Below are 17,537 nucleotides of genomic sequence, written 5' to 3'. Positions count from 1 at the left end.
TGCTGCGCTCGTTTTTCCCACTTTTTAACCCTTTCCCATTACCCTACCCATTACTGCGCCACACGTTCCTGTCCTGTCAGGTTCTAAACAAGATCTACGAGGGCAAGACTGCGTTATTAAACTGGGTCACCGGCATGACGGGGCTCACACACGTGGACATTCAGCGAGTGGACGTGAGCGGCGAGGAGCTGCAGCGCTTCACCGCCCTTACGGGGCTGGTGCACTTGGGAGTGGGGGACCTCAATTTGGAGTGTAGCGGCCGGGGGGGAGAGCTGGTGAGAGGAGGGGGGGAAAGGGGTGAGGGTTTTTTTGTGCGTGACGGGGTGGGGGCCAGTCAGGGCGGGAATGAGGGGAAGGTACGGGGAAAAGTGTGGGTGGGTGGGTGGGGGTTATGTGTGGAGGGTAAAGGGAGGGAAAGGGAGAGGGGGAAATGGTGGGAGCTGGTAAGAAGGGGGTTAGGAGGTGCTCGCGCCTTTCTGCCCTTCATCGTCGCTCTTCCTCCCTCCTGGAGAAACCAGTTCTGTTTCCTTTCCCTTATGTGTGCTTATATGTTCTCCGCTTACACGTGTGGGTGGGTGTGCGTGTGTGCGCGTGTTTATGTGTGCACGCCCTCAGGATCACCCCCTTCCGCTCCTCTCCGTGACGAAACTTGTCAGCCACAACATCCTGTACGAGGCGCATCTCCGTACGACATTCCCCTCCCTGCGGGCCTTATCATGTGACTCTACGGACAGCAGCCTCAAGAACATAGCGGAGATTGTGAGCGGGGTGTCAGGGTTTGTGATACGAGGGCGACGAGGGAGTTCGGAGGGTTGGACTTGGGGTGGTAAGAGAGGAGGGTTGGACATGGGTCTATGAGAACCGGCTGAAAGTGACCGGAAAGGGAAGGGGAGGGGGGGGGTAAGACGAACCACCGACGATTGAAGCAGATGCCAGAGATAGATTACGGATTAACCAGGACTATAAGGGTGCTGCATCAGGAAAATTTGTAAGGCTGTGACCAGCAATGACGTGGGCGGGGGGAGTCACATGGCGGCGGATGTGGCTGGCCAGCTAGATTGCGAAACGAGTTACTAGCTGGCGGGTTCATAGAAGGGCAGAAGGCGAAACAGCGAAATGACAACCTAGCCGCTGAGATGAAAGAAAAAAGCCGGAAGGAAAGCAGAAAAGCAAATGAAGCCGTAGAGGTAAAACGTAGAGAGCTAAAGGCGGCGAAGAGGAAAAGGTATCGAAAAGTGTATCTATCAGAAGGTATACACGCGCAGTGGTGGTGGTGGTGGTAACGAATGACGTGCCGCTTTCCTTGCTGCTACCTTTCCCCGGCCCTCTCCTTCCCTCCTCCTCCCTTCCCCGCCCAGACCAGCCTGGTCAATTTGTTCCTTTGGGACAACCCCGTTGATTCCATCTCCGACGTGGGTCTGGCGGGACTGAGCGGTTTGCGGCGGCTGGAGACGTTCCGTCTGGAGGGCAGCGGGGCAGTGACCGACAGCGGCTGGGTGGACTTCACATCGGCACACAGCGCCCTCACCAAGATCGACCTTGCCAAGTGTCCCAACATAACTGGTAAGCCTGGATCTGGATCTGCAGATCTGGATCTGCAGATCTGGATCTGCAGATCTGCAGATCTGGATCTGGGTGTGAGGGTGTAGCCGTGTAAGTTGTGTGGAGGAGGGGTAGGGAGGGATGGAGGACAGACATGGACAGACATACACACTTGCAACGTCCGTGTCCTCCCCGTGTCTCAAAACCCGAATTGCCTGATCTGACCCATGGGTCTTTTCCATCCCTCCCTCCCTCACCCCGCTCTCTCTCTCTCCTTCAGACATTGGCTTTATCTTGTCCATTCGGAACCTCTCACGTCTGGAGCGCGTGTCCTTTACGGAGTGCCCCCTCATCGACACCAGGACCCTGGCGGCGCTGCTGGCCTTCTGTCCCAAACTTGAGCTCTTGGAGCTGCAGGTGTGCATAGAGCTTTTGGGTTTTGCGGTTTCTTTTGAAAACCATAGCCTTGCATATGTATGTATGTATGTATGTATGTATGTATGTATGTATGTATGTATGTATGTATGTATGTATGTATGTATGTATGTATGTATGTATGTATGAATGCATGTATGTATGTATGTATGTATGTATGTATGTATGTATGTATGTATGTATGCATGTGCTGTTCTCGTCCCCAAACTCCTGAGGATGCGGTGTATGGTGCGCTTGGGGGGTGTGCGGCGCCGGCCCTGGCCCTCTTTAGCTGGGGTTGTGACACACCCGCTTTGGACAATCTCCTTTAGGCGGTTTGTTGTCTCCTTGATGCAATTGATTTTCTGAGGATGCGTGTAATCGTCCCCCTTTCCCGCCTTCCCCCCTTTCACCTCGTGCCCTCCTTTCCTTTCCTTTCCTTGCAGGACTGTGATTCCGTATCACTGGCCTCGCTCCGAAACCTGCTGTCGACCGCCTCTCATCCGGATCTAGAGCTGGTGTACCGCAAGTGGGTTTTTTAAAGTTTTTAGTTCTTTTATTATGTTTATTAAGTTTTTGAATTTTCAGGGAGTGTGTGTGGGGGGGGTCCCCACACTGCAGTTAGTCCCCTTAAGCATTTACGTGGAGGCGTGTGTGGATGAAAACAATGTAGGGCGGAACACGGTGTGCCTGTGTGTCTGTGTGCGTGTGCCTTTGTGTGTGTCTCTTGTGTGTGACTCCGTGTGTGTGTGGGTGGGTGCGCGCGTTATCAGTGTGTGTTTTATAAAATTGAGTTGCAATTAGGACGTTTTGACGGTGTATGTATGTGTGTATGTATATATGTGTAGTCGGTGTCCTCTCTTACCTGCGTCTGACTCAGGAGGGTGGGACGTGAGTAATAACCACATTGCCAGTGCAAGTCCAAGCCAGCACCTGCTCTCTTATCATTTCGATGAAGGAACCCCTTCACTCGCATGCAGGGGCCGATCCATGCGGACGATGCATTGCTGCCGGTGACATGACAAGATAGGCGGGGTGGCCAGATGGGTCGTCGCGGTCCTTGTCTCGGCGATGACGGCAGCGGCTGGCAGAGCACGGGGCATAAGCTTCCCTGGAGTGCTGCGGCCTGGGAGCCGTACGGCCAGCAACCGCGACAGTACCTTGCCACAGCCGTTGCTACCTGGGTGGGGTAGCACTGTTGTGCTTGCGTTACACCCTGGTTTCGGAGGGGGCATCCGCGGCTTGACAGCGGCTCGAGGCGGGAATGGCGCGGATTCTTATCACCTCACCTCTTTAAGTGTTGCACCGTATGACATGCAAGCGTACTATTAAGTATTGCTCTGTACATCGTAACGATGTCATTATTGGGGATCTGCCGTTGTAGGTGTGTCTTGTAGTTTAGCTTGTAAGCATACTTGCTTTGCATATAAATAATCATTAACTGCACACTGATAATATTGATGCGGGTAGCAATAGCTCCTTTGATTATCTTCCATCTTTGTGCCCTGTGATTACTTGACCACAGCTGAATATTCTGCATATCGCTCCGCGCATGCTACAAAGGAATGGCATGGCACGGCACATGAAACGGTGCCGGTGCAGCGCGGCTATGCGAGGCATGAATTCCATACATATATCAGGCTAACGCTTTACCGGGAATACCACACAGTCGCAATTAAAATTAGGCCACCATTCGGCCGCCTTCATTTGTCTGTCAGTCCAGGTCCTGAGAACCCCCACCCACCATTCGTCTCCAATGACAGCAAACCGACAAAGCGCGCCCACTCCTGCTAACCCTCCAAACAAGGCCTAGCTCGCGCAGCCTAGCGAGCAAGCTGCATAGGATCAGGGCTAGGCATTTCATCGATGACCCAGGCTCGTACACAGTAACGAACGGTCATTAATTACTGTCTCCCCATTGTACAAGGTTAATCCTTAGTCTCCAAGCGCGTTGTCCTTCCCAAGCATCCTCGTCAGCGGGCACCTAAAGACTTGCAGAAACTGCTGGTTAAATCAGTTCCCCAAAGAAATAGCACACGCCATGCCCCGGAGATAAAACGTCCCGACCCGGAGGTACATGACAGCACAAGAAAATCGTCCCTTCCTTGGGCACAGGCTACCGCTGCCATATGCCTGCCAAAGCCCAATTGGACCGCCCCATTGTGCGGGCAAGACTCAAAAAACCAGGACTCATGCTCCAGGCCCCTCCTCAACTTGGACACGCCGCCAGCTACGGATCGCCACCGTCCCACTCCAGCTGCTTATGCGGCCGCCGCCTTCGGTTTCTGCGTGGCCTCCTTTGCCCGCACCTCAGCGGCCTTAGCCTGCAGTCTCAAGAAGCGCGCATAGTCCTCGCTATCCTCAGCCGGCTTATAAAGACCAGCAAACATCAGCACATGCTTCTTGTAGCGCGCGCAGCGGGCCTTCTTACGCGCAGCTGTGTTCTCGTGAAGAATACCCTTCACGACCGCCTTGTCAATTTCCGTGTATGCCTCCGAGACAAGCTTCTCAAGGGCCTTCACCTGATCCTCTGAGTGGGCATCTGCGGTCGACATCAATGACTCTGCCATCTTAATGACCTGCAGGGCAACCAAGGGTAGCAAGGAAATGGGTTCAAATCACCAACCCGCTTCTCACAACCCATCGCTTCAGTACTGTGCCACATTTTACATCACAACTTTGCAGCCTTATAATCACCTTCTTAACGCGGGTTGCGCAAGCAGACTTGCGGCTCTTGTTGTACAAGCGGCGCTCCTCGGCCAGCAGAGCGCGCTTAACAGGACTGGGCATCTTCTTCTTCTGATCCTTCTTCGCCTCAGCAGCCATCACAACTAGAGCGCCGCGTTCGACGGCAGGTCGGCTCACTGGAGCTGCAGAGAAAAGACACAAAGCAGCGCAGCCACATAGAAAGTTCAGTCATATTGCAGTCTCCTTATTGCCAACTTTCTAAGCACAATCCTGCCTAAGGCCTACGTACCAAAGGTGGGCTTCACGGGCGTGAATGCGCAGCGTTGAGGGCACGCGCGCAGAAGCGTCTGGGTCCGCATGAGCGAGGCCATTTTGACTTGGCGAAAGACTACTACGGTCCTAGATTGCTACCAATGACCTAGAAGAGAAACGGGAATGGTAATGACGCAAAATTTGGAACGCCGAGTTGCTCCATTGGACGACAAGCCGTACGGCGGCTTCACCTCCTCAAGTTATCATAACGACCTGCCTACTTGCTTAACTTTGCTAATTTCAACTCGAGTCATATCTTTAGAAATTATTGACAACTGGTCCTTACGCAAATTAGGTCAGGAGTTTACCAGGGAAGCGTTCTTTTGGTCTTGACTATCAGCTCCGCCGAGGACGTTCATAGTGTGACACGCTTCACATCACAATCTTCTTCTGTGGTACGAAACGGTTGTGAGTCGTCTCTACCTTCGTTTATGCGATGCAAGGCATCTGGTGAATGTCGAACACATCAGGCCCTTACTAAGATTGATCCACCCTGGTCCTTGTTGCAACCTCTCCAGAGGCGAACAGACGTGTGTGTGTGTGTGTGTGTGTGTTGCCAGCATCCAAAGTTCCGTTGCCCTCGCTTGTATTTAGTCCTTCACCTAGCAGGTTGAAGGCTGAAGGCCAGTGCTGTATTACGGTATCGTCGGATTGGAGACAACTTTCAGTGGGTTGGCAGGTGGGGTCGGACGCGGCCAGGGCAATGTGCGGCCATGGGCGTGCAGGTAGGGTTTCACTAGCAAGTAGAGCGGCGTGTACGTGACAGGGGTTGGATTGGGCAGGCGGTACGTGGCCCCAATGGACTTCTTTGCCGTACACCCACAGCAAGCTCTCGATTGACATTACAAACAACGATTAACGTCTGCGCGTAGCAGCCGATCCCTATTTCCTGCGGTGACACTTCCGGCGGTAATGTGCCACAGGTGCTGCCAGAATCCCCGGCTCCAACTACTCCTGCCAAATGAGGCTATGCGGTAGCTACACCTATGGCACATTCTTTAATTTGCGCCGCATAAGCATAAGCGCACGCCACTGTCTAATGCATTTGGTTAAAGCGAAAGCAAGTATAAATGGCGCGCCCACCTTCCCATTCCATGACCGTCTCCCATCGAACGTTTGCAGGATTCCCAACTTCACATTAATATATTGCTCTGCAAGACGGGTCACCAGCATTAAGCCCGTCATCATCTCTACATGGCTAGTGCTACTCCTAACATACATTCCTATGAAGGCACCCAGGCGTCACCGCCATCCATCCCCAACCTCCCTGTGCGATGCATCGTGTCTTCATTCCGCAGGGCCGCCAAACAAAACTAGCAGGCAGGCAGGCACCGGTCGCTAGATGCTCGCCATATGGCAAATAATCGATCCGTGTCGAAGGCGCAAGTAAACAGATTACGGCAGCGTCAGATAACGACACCGCCTTGCTTTCATATACCACCGACCAGCTCCAAAAAACGTGTTATTTGTTACGTCCGTCGAACTTTCTTATCCTATCTGACGAATGCGATGGAATTTAGTGTTATAGTTAGATACGCGCGCGCGCGTGCGTCCGCGCGTGTGTGTGTGTGTGTGTATGTATGTGCTTACGGCGCATTTCATCTCTTGTTAAGATGCGGGAGCAGACAGTAGTAATACCCGTCCACTACCACCACGCACATAGCCACGAGCCAAAACACCGCTTGTCGTGACGACGTCAAGAAGCTCCCGATAATGGTACGCGGCACGCCCCTGCACCTCCGTCCATACACACTTACCACCCTGTTGACCACCGCATCAAGGGGGGGCTTCTATCCACATATAGCTATCCATGGCGGACACACCGTCATCCGCCACACGCCCTAAGCACAGGACCTACGAGGCCCATGCACCGCAGGGCTACACGATGACGCCCATCGCTTTCCGAGCTCGAGCTTGCAACATCAGCGCACCATGACCCCAGCACAGGAAGCCCCTTTCTCTCCCCCCCCCCCACACACACATACACGCATTACATCACCGCCTCAATTTGAACGCGGTTGGAGGCCCCACCCTGAGGACGTCCCGCTCCTTCCGGCACTTCCCACCACCTGATTTATGATACATCTCTTGATGTATTACCTGCTTGTTTAGCGTCAAAAGCCCCCCAGTCAAGACGCTAACGTTCACGTTAAGCCCGAGGAGAACGACGCCAAACCGACATAAACGCCTGCTCTACCTGTTCGCGATTCTCAGCGGGATACCCATCAGCCCCGCACAGCCCCTCTCTGCTTTTGACTTTCTGTCTGATCGCAGTCCTTCGGCTTCGGGCACAATGCAAACTCTCCATACCTTAGTTGCGGTGGAGTCGGATGGATGGAACCGCACGCACAAGCCCAACAAGGCACAGCTGCCCGGGAACCTGCCCGCCGCGGTCCTCCCATCCAAATCCGAGAAGTCTGTCTGTCTGTTTGCATATCTGTCAGTCACGACGAAAGCCACAAACCGAGTGGGCATACGCCTATGCCGCGCGAAGCGAGTCTGTCAACCTTTGCTAGTACGACACCATTTGTCCATTTATGCAAGGGACAAGCTAGCATGGTAACAGATACAAGATACCCCCCCCGGCCTGGGCGGAAGCGCCCGGTAGGATCTTAGTCTAGGAGGAGGTCGGCCCCGGGCTGGATCTGCCTGTACGGCCGTACTGGATTAGCAGCGTGTGTCGCCGCCGATCTCAAAGGGTCACCAGCGTCGAGGCCGGCACACAAGCCCCCGCCGCCGCCGCCACCAGCTGCTACTGCTGCTGCTGCTGTCGGTGCCGCCGTCAGGATCCCTATCCCGGCAGCGCCACCTGCGCTCGTACCCACCTCCGGCAGCAGAACACCGGCGTCCATAAGCATCTCCCCGTACTCTCCGTACTCTAGATCCGGGGCCTTACGTCCCGTAGCGATGGCAGCGGCACCGCCGCCACCACAGCCCAAGTCCAAATCGTCTAGGAGCGACGGCGATATGCCGTAAGATGGACAGCCGCTGCCGCAGGGTCGCCGCGCCGCCGTTGCTCCGGTAGCGGTGGAGCTGCTAGCTGGCTCCACGCCGCTGTGGTGGTGTGACCCCGCTCCTGACATCTGATGACCCACGGGCCACTCCGGTTCCCAGCCTCCCCCTGGCGGCGGCGCAGAGCTGCCTCCGCCGCTGCAGCTGGGCAACTCCGCTGCCGCTGAGGCGTAGCCGGCACTGCCAGCAGCACCAAACCTGCTCGTGCCCTCCTCCTCCTCAAACGAAATCATGTCGCCACCTTCGGGACCGAATCGGCCCCGTGCGGCGGTGCGCGCAGCACAGACCCCTGCCGCCCCCGCTCCACCGCGACCGTCCGCGTCCCAATCCCGTAAACCGCCGCGACTGCACCCAGCAGCGCCGACATCAGCCGCCGCCGTCAACGCCGCCGCCGCTGCTGCTACTTCCAGCGCCGCATCCACTTCCGCCTCAAGGCTGAGTTTCCGCTGGTGCATCGCCGCTGACGGGTCCGCCGCTTCGGCGGCGGTGGCGGCGCTACTGCTGCCGCCGCTACCTAGTACCTCCGGTGCTGCCGTCGCCGCGTCGCCACCTGCGGCAGCCGACCCCGACGTACTACCCGCCGCCAGCGCCGCCGCCAGGAATTTGCGGTTCGCCACCGTATCCCGCGCCACGTCTATCTCCGCGTCCGTGAGGGGGCTTGCCAGTGCTCGCTCCATGATGGCCCGTTGGCGACCCAGACCCCAGGTCACCGGTTCCATCTGCATGCAGCAGTAGCAGTAGCAGCAGTAGTAGCAGTAGTAGCAGCAGACGTAGTAGCAGTGGGAACGGGGCCAGCAGTAGGGTAAAGGAGGAACAGGTGCAGCGGCACAAGTGGCACTGATTGTCCCTCCGGTAACCCCCCCTGCTCTTCTCACTCTTATACCATTTTTCTTCTCATGCCCTTTCCCGTCTGACCACTACTTCACCACGACCACGACCACCACTAACAACACCTTGAGGTACGTGATAAGCGCCTCGAAGTCATGTCGGGCAAGCAGTCCAGGCTCCAGTACCTCCATGATTGCGAAGGAGCATCGAAGCAGCAACCGATCGTGACCGTCCTGCAGTAACCGGGGGCTCGGTGAACAGCGAACAGCGCGCGGGTAAGGAGACAGAGGTCTGCGGGGCAGTCTCCTGTGCATTGGGGCACTTGGGTTTAACCAAACCCGCACACGCCGGTCCTCCCTTTCCCCCTCTTTCGTGTGTTTTGTTCGTTGGCGCCCCTTACCTCCCAGCGTCCTCCCTTCCCTACCTGCAACAGCACATCTATGACTCGGGCACAGAAGGCCGGCGGGAAGGGCGTCGCGAAGAGCGTCATAAGCCATTGACTGACGTACAGTACGGGAGGAAGGCCGTACTCTGAGAGGTGCACTGCTAGCTCAGGCAGCCGCCACGTCAGCAGAAGTTCAAAGGTTGCCAGCTCAGCCTGTTCGCGGAGATTCGGAGAATATTCTTTCCTTTTGAACGAGGACAGGCGTCGAGGAAGGCGAACAAAGGGAGGAAGTGGAGCAGATTCCTGGGAAGCCCGCAAGGACCAGCCAAAGGCCTAGGAGGAGAAAAAAAGAAAGAAAATGAACAGCGGAATAAAATAACCAGTTCCACCATTCCTGCTGCCTTCCCTTTCTATCTCTCCCCGAACGAGCACCCTAAATCCCTAAGTCCGCCCACACACAACAACAAAAACCGAAATCTTCAGCCAAGCCAACTCGCCTTGAGCGGGTCCAGCCCCGGCAGGTACAGGCGGCGTAGATTGGGCCCCTCGGGGTCCATAAGCCGACAAAACAACCTGCCGCGGGGGGGGGGGAGAAGAGGAAAGAGACAGTTATAGAGATGAGGGGAACAAGGAAATCAGAGACCGGCAAAATCAGAGCCAGCCAGCTTTAGTCAGCAGGATATGCTCAGGACGTCCCGTCAACTGACCTGAACGCGATCTCCTCCGGCACGTACATCAGAAGAACACCTGCCATGAAAGCCATGCCCTGGGGTAATGCGGTCCGCCGCGGAAAAGGTGGATCCGATTCAGTTAGGTGGAGGAGAGCGTGCTGAAGGGCAGGAAGCTCGGCGCAGGGCTGGAAGTGCTGGGCGGAACTGCGCATGGTTTGTAAGTCCCCATGTGGCGTACAACGGACCCACATTAAGATTAAATGCCTATTGGGATGTTCAGACAACCTGTGCAAATACCTTGTGTCATGTTATTTTCAGGACCACGTGAACACACCTGGCAATATGCTACCTCCAGGTCATGTAGGGAATAAGCCTGCAAGGCGCAAAATGACACCGTAAATTCAGAGTGCAAAGCATTTTCATCTATTATAAAGGAAATGGTTTCATTATACATTAATGAATTATAAGTATTAAATTGCAAATGGACAACACCTTCGAGAAAGGTTTCAGCATAACAAGCAACAAGTCGGGACGAAGGGCACGAGGAATAGGCAGAGGAAATATGAGAACTCTAAAGGAGATTGTAGCAGTGGGTATTCGGAAAAATATATAAGGAAAGAACAGGAAAATACATTGGAAAGAAGACGGATGAAAATTGACAAAACAGTTGGTTGCCTCGCAGAGGACCCGTCGGGTGGCCCAGCCCACTCAGGCGTGTGATCCGTCTGCCGCCCGCAGCTACCCGTTTTCGCTGCTCAGGTTACTGCCTCACGCGGTCCCGGATTAATCATCAACCACGACCATCCCCCATCAGGGAGACGCCGTTGTCGACTGTAGGCTCAGAGCGGACACGCCATCGACGCAGGAGAACTGGACCGACGGTATCATGCGAAACTTCCAACTATCAGCCCCCGCTTGGGTGACAGGGAGACGCGACACTCCCCGGCATGATTCGAACCCATGACCTTGACTTTACGCCAAGGTACAGGCTTAGTGGACATGTTAAAATCTGACATTTCGCAATCTATATACATAAAAAACAATAATGTGCTCGTACAAGACGCTAGTCAAGTATGTTTCCAAACCGTTTCTCCGCAGCCGGCCATATTGCCTCGAGAGCGTTGGGAACGTCCCCCTATGCGTTCCCTGCATACTGCACACACCCCGGCCCCCAACCTTACCTTGAGGACCCTGAACAGAGACCTCTGTCCCGCCTCCATTCCAAAGTACGGATGCTCCGGAAAGGTGCGGTGGATGTCTCGCAGAATAGAATCGTCCACTTCTTCCTGGCCTGAAGGGCAAGCAACGGAATTGGGGAAAAGTGATGAGATGCAGTACGACTCAGTTATTATCAGCCGATCAGCACGACCAGCCATGCAAGGGAGGGGAGAAAGCCACCACCGCGTATCGGCAACTTAAAGCTAATGTGTATATCATACATACATCAAATGGTAGCAGTGGAGTTCAAACCGAAACTCTTAAGGCCCCAGAAGACGTATGTGGTGTTGTATGGCTTCCATTGATCTCAGCGCTACGGACAGAATGTGAGGGTGGTATGGCATTATGGGTGATGTGGGTGTTAGCAAGAGGCCAGACAACACATATGGTCGCGCCCATGATAACAACCAAACGACCTAAAGCGCAAGTGCCTGAGCCTCACTCTGCACCACCCCACCACGCATCCACCCCCTCCCCTCTCCTTGCCATTCGGCTTTGGACGCCCACAGCTCGGTGATTTTGTTTGGGGCGCCCACCGTTGATAACCCTTAGCTTCCTGCATCGTCGTCGTGTTCCTTTCCCTTCCCTTCCCGTCCCTCCCCTCCCCGGCCCTGCCCGCCCGCAGCTGTGTATCCTTCACCCCTTGCTGATGTAATCCTTCCCTCCCCCCCTGGACCGCTCTCCGCGCCCAAATGCACACCTGCGGTCATTTCGTTGAGCACTGCAAAGCGGCTCTCTGCAGGGTAGTCCGCCGGCAACCCCACACCGCCCTCCCAAGGCACCTGCGGGGGCGTCAGTCAGTCCATCAGCACATCAATGCCACTACCAGCAGCCACCATCCCAGTAGCAACAATAACAACAACAATGACATCACCATCATCATCATCATCATCAACATCACCATCATCATCATCACCATCATCATCATCAGCAGCAGCAGCAGCACCAGCAGCAGTAGCAATGCCACAGCAGTAGCAGCGGCAATCGAGGGCAGGGACCCCACCCCCGAAGGAGTTCCGAATGTACGACAAACGAAATAATATATTGATTAAAAGATAGATACATAAATAGATAGATAGATCACCGCGAAGTTCAGAAGTATCACCCCCTTAGGGGCGCTCAGGCGGGTTCGAAGGAGCTCTGACTACTACACACGCCGGGCGGTCAGTACGCATGTAAGCATGTACGCTGCGAAGGAGGAGCAAGACCGCGAGCTGGACACGACTTTAATACTTTTATATGCGCTTTTCTGCACAGTGTACTACTACTACTACTCCGCATGTCCCGCTTCCCCTTCCCCGCTCCCAGATACCTCTCTACTCTACTCTACCTGCATCATGGCCTCCAGCACAGCCTGCTGAGCCACCAGCACCGGGTCACTGCCAGACTCGTCCAGGGCGAGGTGACCTGGGGGTTCAGGAGGGCCCGACGAGGGGGGGGGCATGAGTGCTCCAACAAAGCGGCTGGACGTGGGGGTGGTGGTGGGTGGGTAAGGTGGACAACCCCCAAAGGAGCTCTTCAAGACATGCACTTCGGTCATAATTTAATTAACTGAAATAACTGAAATGCAACGAACGGCCTACGGGGCCCTGACACATGGCGGCTATGTGAGGGGAAGTAAACCACACTTGTGTGAATGGCAGGAAATATAATATTTCATTAAACAAACGACGCAGATTCGAACAAACTGATGCAAACTGATGTTTTCTTCGCGCGCGCGCACACACAAGGACACACACACACACAGGCACACACGCACGTAAAAGCTCCCGCGCGCGGTGCCCATTAAGAGGCCAAGGGGGGCTATCACTGACGCGCGCACACCAACACGCACCCAGCGCATCCAAGCGCTCCAAGATGATCCGAATCGCTTCGGGCTGGGGTGGACCGCCAGTCGGCCCCGAAACCAACGGCTCCGAGCCCGGAAGTCCCGAGGCATCTGTCGTACCCCACACGCCACCGACCAGCTCCCAGCCGTCGTCCAAGATGCCGCCGGCCGCAGCTGCAGCCGCAGCCGCAGCGGTGGCGGTGGCGGGCTCTGATGTGCAGGATCCCCCGGCCCCGGAGGCGCCTTTATAATGATGGAAGGATGTTGGGGGACGTCGAGGGGGTTGTGTGTGGGGGGAAAGAGATGGAAGGGATGCCCTGGCGGCGGAGAGGTGTCACGGACAGGACGGAACATCCAGGCCAGGCTTGTGCGGTTAAAGACACGAGAGAGCGCATGGTGAGAAGAATCGAGTATGTGAGAGATGTATGTGTGTGCAGGGTTAGGTGTGTGTGGTGGGGGAGAGCGTTGAGGGACCCAGCCAACCTCCTTCGGCAGCTGGTGTGCTTTGCGCGACGGCAATCGATCTCCCGTACACTCCCTCCCCCCCCTTCCTCTTCCTGTTGGCTTGCTCTCCCACTCCTAACCCCCCTCGGACGCCTGACCGCTACCGTGTAGATGGCGTCAGGGGTTCTGCTGGTGTGTGTTTTTCCCCCCAGTTAACCCCCCAGTCCATGTTCCGCCATACCCCTATCCTTTCCCCCCATCACAACAACACAATTCCCGACCGGTCGGGGGTATTTTGCCGTACCTCCCCGGGACGTCCTGACCGACGGAGGACCCGCCGCTCCCCCCGCGGGTGACGAGGACGGCGGCGGCGGCGGTGGTGATGACGGATTGGCGCCGCTGATGATCTGATGTGTTCGTGTGTGTACGGGTGTGTAGGGTTGTTGTTGCTGCTGCTGCTGGGCCGCCTCCGAGGCCGTGTCGGCGGCGGCGAACTTGCCAGAGACGCTGCGCTCCCGACGAGACAGACTGCTCAGAGAGGTAGCGCTGCGTGTAGTATGTATGTATGTATGTATGTATGTATGTATGTATGTATGTATGTATGTATGTATGTATGTATGTATGTATGTATGTATGTATGTGCGTGGGAGGACCACATGGAAGGCACATGGGGGGGGGAGAAAGGGGGGAGGGAGGGGGTTGGGAAGGTGAGGGCGGTAGACGGGGTGGTAACCATACATACACACAGAGAGGATGGAAAGACGGTCACCTAAACAAGCGACCACCTTGACGAGGATTGCAAAACGCTCCGGACGCCCTTCACGTCCGAGGTGTGTACTGCTACCGTACACATGCAGCCGAGTGCCCTGGGGATAGCTAGGGGGTACAGTATAATTGCAAAATTCAAATTTTAAAATTCAAAATTCAAAATGTACAATGCAAAATGCTGTAAGTTGCTATAAATATATTCGGCCAATCCCCCCAAATGGCACAGAGCGTTACGGTAGGGGTCCTGTGCGCACCTGGGACTTCCTGGCAGTGCACTTCCGGAGATGGGACGAGCAAAACCCAGCGCCGCAGCTACGGCCGCGAAACGACTGGCGGTGCTGCCTGAGCTGGGAATGGCGGCAGCACCGCCCGAGTCGCGGACGCTGCTCACTGACCCACGGGTCAGGCTTGGTGTGCCTCCGCCTCCACCTCCGCCGTCCAGCAGATTGCCACCACCGTCATTCGCGTCATCATCGTCCACGTCATCATCATCGTCCATTAACATGTTTTGTACGGCCCCAGGGTGCTCGCACTGAGGGGGGTGGTAGTGGGTGAGTGGGCACACGCATTAAACCGTGTTGGCGTTACAAGGCTCAACACATGTTGGCGTTACAAGTATGTCAAGGCCTAGCGGGCTGGTGGCGCGGTGAAATGCGATGGACCTCGATGGAGGTCGCAGTTGGCAGCACACATATACACCTGACCTTGCCGCTAACCCCGATATTACCGCTACCTCCCACAGGGGTTTGAGAAATGGGACGGTCCGGCAAACGCACTGCGTGCATCCCAACCCCGCCGTCCTCCTTCCCCCACCCCATCTCCCCCCACCAAATCAACCCGGGGAAACCATGCAAGACAGTTCCCCGTCCCGTACGACATAGCCATAACCCGTACGCCGTACATACTTGTAAAGGGGCCGCCAGGTGGGGGTTCTCAAGCAGGACGTACCAAAGCCGCGCGCGGATCTCCTGAAGATGTAACCATATCCGTACATTCGTACATAAGCATGTTGTGTTTGTTTCTGAAGTAACAACCAAGCATGCAATCCTGCGCCAGCTTCGCCATTCATTCAAAGCTAACGTTTTGTTTTAAAATCATCACAGCCGATTTGTTTCAGTGTGTGATTGCAGTCATGCATACATACAGACTAGTTTCTTCAGCGAAGTGAAGTTGCTCTCTTGTGTTCCATCCTCCGCACTACCCAGCCTTCCCGCTCGACTCAGTTTCTCAAAACACAAAGACGTGCACCCATCCCTAGCGAGCGCGCTTCGGCTCCCCCAAGACATACACACATACACACATACACACGGCACGCACGACAAACCACGAGATCCACACACAAACACACCGGCGGGCCTCCCACCCCATCACCTCCCCCCATCGCCCCCTCACCTGCGGTGCATTTTCAAAGACCTGCCTCCCGAACTGCACATCCACGGGGTCCCTCCTGCGCGCCTGCAGCTGCCAGGCACGCTGAGTGGCGTTGAAGCGCTCCTCCAGACTGTGAAGCAACATCAGAAACCCCTGGGGAACGGGTCCAGGGATTCCAGGAGGGTGTGTTTCCACGGCGGGTAGGGAAGGGGAGGGGAGGGAAGGGAAGGGGAGGGGAGGGAAGGGAAAGACGAACCACGAACGAAGGGCAGGGAAGGGCAGGGGAGGGGACGGGAGCGGGGAGGGGAGTGTGTGTGTATGTGTGTGTATGTGTGTGTGTGTGCCAGGCACATTAACACCTCAGCTCAGACGAGGGAAGGGGGGGGGGCCGGAGGACGCCCCGAGACACAAGGCAAAGGGCCCGTCAGTGCAGCTACCCTCCGGCTCTTACCTGCAGCTGCCGCCGCTTATCCAGTAGCCGCTCCTGAATCCTCCCAGCACGCTGCGCGATGCCTGCGGGGGCGGGGGCAGGCGGGGGGGGGCACAGGTGGTGGTGGTGGTGATGATGATGGCGGGCCGGGGGCGGGGGCAGGGGCGGGGGCGTGGGGAGACGACGTTGCATGAGCACTGGACAGGGTTTTGGGTGAAGCATTGAACACGGGCTTGGGGCAGAGGAGGAATCTGGTCAGATGGGCGGATGGGATTGCGGTGCGGCGGCCGTATAATTGTTGTTGGTGGGGGCCCGGGAGGGCGGGAGGGCGGTGCCCTGGCATCTGATTGCCCGGCCGCAGCAGGACGGGGACGGGATGGGGCCATCTATGGGACCCCGCCAGCGGATATTGAGGATGGTCGGCGACGGACTTGTGCTGTGTTGTATGTGCTGTGCTGTATGTGCTGTGCTGTATGTGCTGTGCTGTATGTGCTGTATGTGCTGTGCTGTATGTGCTGTTCTGCCAGGTCCCGTCCCATCGCAGCGGAGGGGTAGTTCTAGCTGGATGGCGCGGTAGGTTGCAGCACTTCCTTAGCCCTCCCTGGTTGGGTTGCAGCGCTTAGGCCCCCCCCTTAAGTGGCGGCAAACAGCCCCCGTTAGCTATATCCTCTGGCTATAGAACGGTTCCTCAGTTGGTGGATACGGCGGCAAAAGGCTCAAGGTGTGCTCAAGGTGGTTCACGAGAAACCCGTGCCCAGCCAAGCCTGCAGGCCTAGGTGGTAGATGGCTAATAGGTAATATAGCTGCTTGTGCTTGGCAGCTTCCCCACCACCACCCCATGCCCTTCATCCTGGGCCCCGATAGCTGGCCGATAGCTGGCCTCGTGTTACGAGTGTTGCTGGGCAGGGGAGTTACTCCGTTTCGCTGGGGCTGTCCGGGCCATGTATGGGCCTCGCTAGGTTCATCTTCGGGCTTATGCTGGGCCATAGCGTGCTTGGGTGCGGGCAATACTGGCAATCTGGTCAGGACCACTGTAACGTAACTCAACAAGTTGGCAGTTAGGTAGATGCCAGCAAGTGCACTTTTTTCTCCGGATTCGGGTGTAAGTAAAAGATCCTGGCCCCAATTACCGTTCTGTATTCCTTGCAGACGAGTCTGCGCTCCAGTCAGCACGGTCTGGATGCCCTTGCTGCGGGTTGCAAGGTCACAAAAGTCCTGGATGTACGTGAATTAAGCCACAGTAGTAAAATTTGGCCATAATTTCATTTTTCACCTCCTAAGCTCCTGGTCCCTCAATAGCTCCTGCGCAGACTGTGCCGTTCGGCTAATGACCTCGCTGACTCTGGTAACGGCTGCAAAAGCTTTGCTCAAGTGCTCCATAATTTCCGAGCACGATCGTCCAGGGCTATCTTATAAGGTTATAGCTTCAGGCTTCAGAAAGGTGCCACTAGGGTTGGAACTGCGCGACAACCCAGGATCGGGTTAACGTACTTTCTACGCTGGTTGCATAAGTTTACGAAAGTTTATGACGGCGGCATCACGAATGCCACTGTTCCGCGTATCTCGTCAAAAATACCCTTTGAACATGGCTACGCTATGTCCATAATGGTTGCGGGTGACAAGCCT

General features: G+C 55.9%; 3 protein-coding genes across 3 annotated transcripts in view; 1 reads left to right on the top strand and 2 right to left on the bottom strand.

The window, feature by feature from the left end:
* The window catches only part of VOLCADRAFT_121287 (uncharacterized protein), a gene marked incomplete at its 5' end in the record, with an annotated part of 6,587 nt that extends 3,608 nt beyond the window's left edge, over positions 1-2,979 (top strand). The window contains 6 exons of the mRNA XM_002954258.1: positions 81-275; positions 616-759; positions 1,359-1,563; positions 1,823-1,959; positions 2,403-2,485; positions 2,937-2,979. Of these exons, the coding sequence (XP_002954304.1) occupies positions 81-275; positions 616-759; positions 1,359-1,563; positions 1,823-1,959; positions 2,403-2,485; positions 2,937-2,973 (801 nt within the window). The 3' untranslated portion in view covers positions 2,974-2,979. The remainder of the gene's footprint in view (positions 1-80; positions 276-615; positions 760-1,358; positions 1,564-1,822; positions 1,960-2,402; positions 2,486-2,936) is intronic.
* A 519-nt stretch (positions 2,980-3,498) lies between these two features.
* prpS20 (plastid/chloroplast ribosomal protein S20) lies at positions 3,499-5,054 on the bottom strand. Its single transcript, XM_002954190.1, has 3 exons — positions 4,934-5,054; positions 4,654-4,826; positions 3,499-4,535 (listed from the first exon to the last, which is right to left on the bottom strand). The coding sequence occupies exons 1-3, from the start codon at positions 5,013-5,015 to the stop codon at positions 4,218-4,220; spliced, it is 573 nt and encodes a 190-aa protein (XP_002954236.1). The 5' UTR covers positions 5,016-5,054; the 3' UTR covers positions 3,499-4,217.
* Positions 5,055-7,781: 2,727 nt separating this feature from the next.
* Positions 7,782-17,291, bottom strand: VOLCADRAFT_118674 (uncharacterized protein; the record flags this gene model as incomplete). The annotated part of the gene is made up of 16 exons (XM_002954189.1): positions 7,782-8,687; positions 8,895-9,029; positions 9,221-9,339; positions 9,675-9,754; positions 9,889-9,947; positions 10,187-10,225; positions 11,034-11,143; positions 11,771-11,852; positions 12,401-12,477; positions 12,905-13,072; positions 13,647-13,888; positions 14,365-14,642; positions 15,503-15,634; positions 15,933-15,994; positions 17,042-17,100; positions 17,185-17,291. Coding segments are annotated over 16 exons (2,655 nt in total), but the record flags the coding sequence as incomplete, so codon positions are not given.
* Between the last annotated feature and the right edge of the window lie 246 nt (positions 17,292-17,537).

The sequence above is a fragment of the Volvox carteri genome, assembly GCF_000143455.1.
Source record: "Volvox carteri f. nagariensis unplaced genomic scaffold VOLCAscaffold_41, whole genome shotgun sequence".
In the NCBI taxonomy this organism is placed as follows: domain Eukaryota; kingdom Viridiplantae; phylum Chlorophyta; class Chlorophyceae; order Chlamydomonadales; family Volvocaceae; genus Volvox; species Volvox carteri.
This window is presented reverse-complemented; position numbering and strand designations above follow the sequence as displayed.

Bases quoted from the DNA above. Each gene is read 5' to 3' on its own strand.
- prpS20 (XM_002954190.1), bottom strand. From the start codon at position 5,015: ATGGCCTCGCTCATGCGGACCCAGACGCTTCTGCGCGCGTGCCCTCAA. The intron at 4,827-4,933 runs GTACGTAGGCCT...TTTTCTCTGCAG, and splicing joins GCCCGTGAAGCCCACCTTTG to CTCCAGTGAGCCGACCTGCC. The intron at 4,536-4,653 runs GTGATTATAAGG...GTTGCCCTGCAG, and splicing joins GCGCAACCCGCGTTAAGAAG to GTCATTAAGATGGCAGAGTC.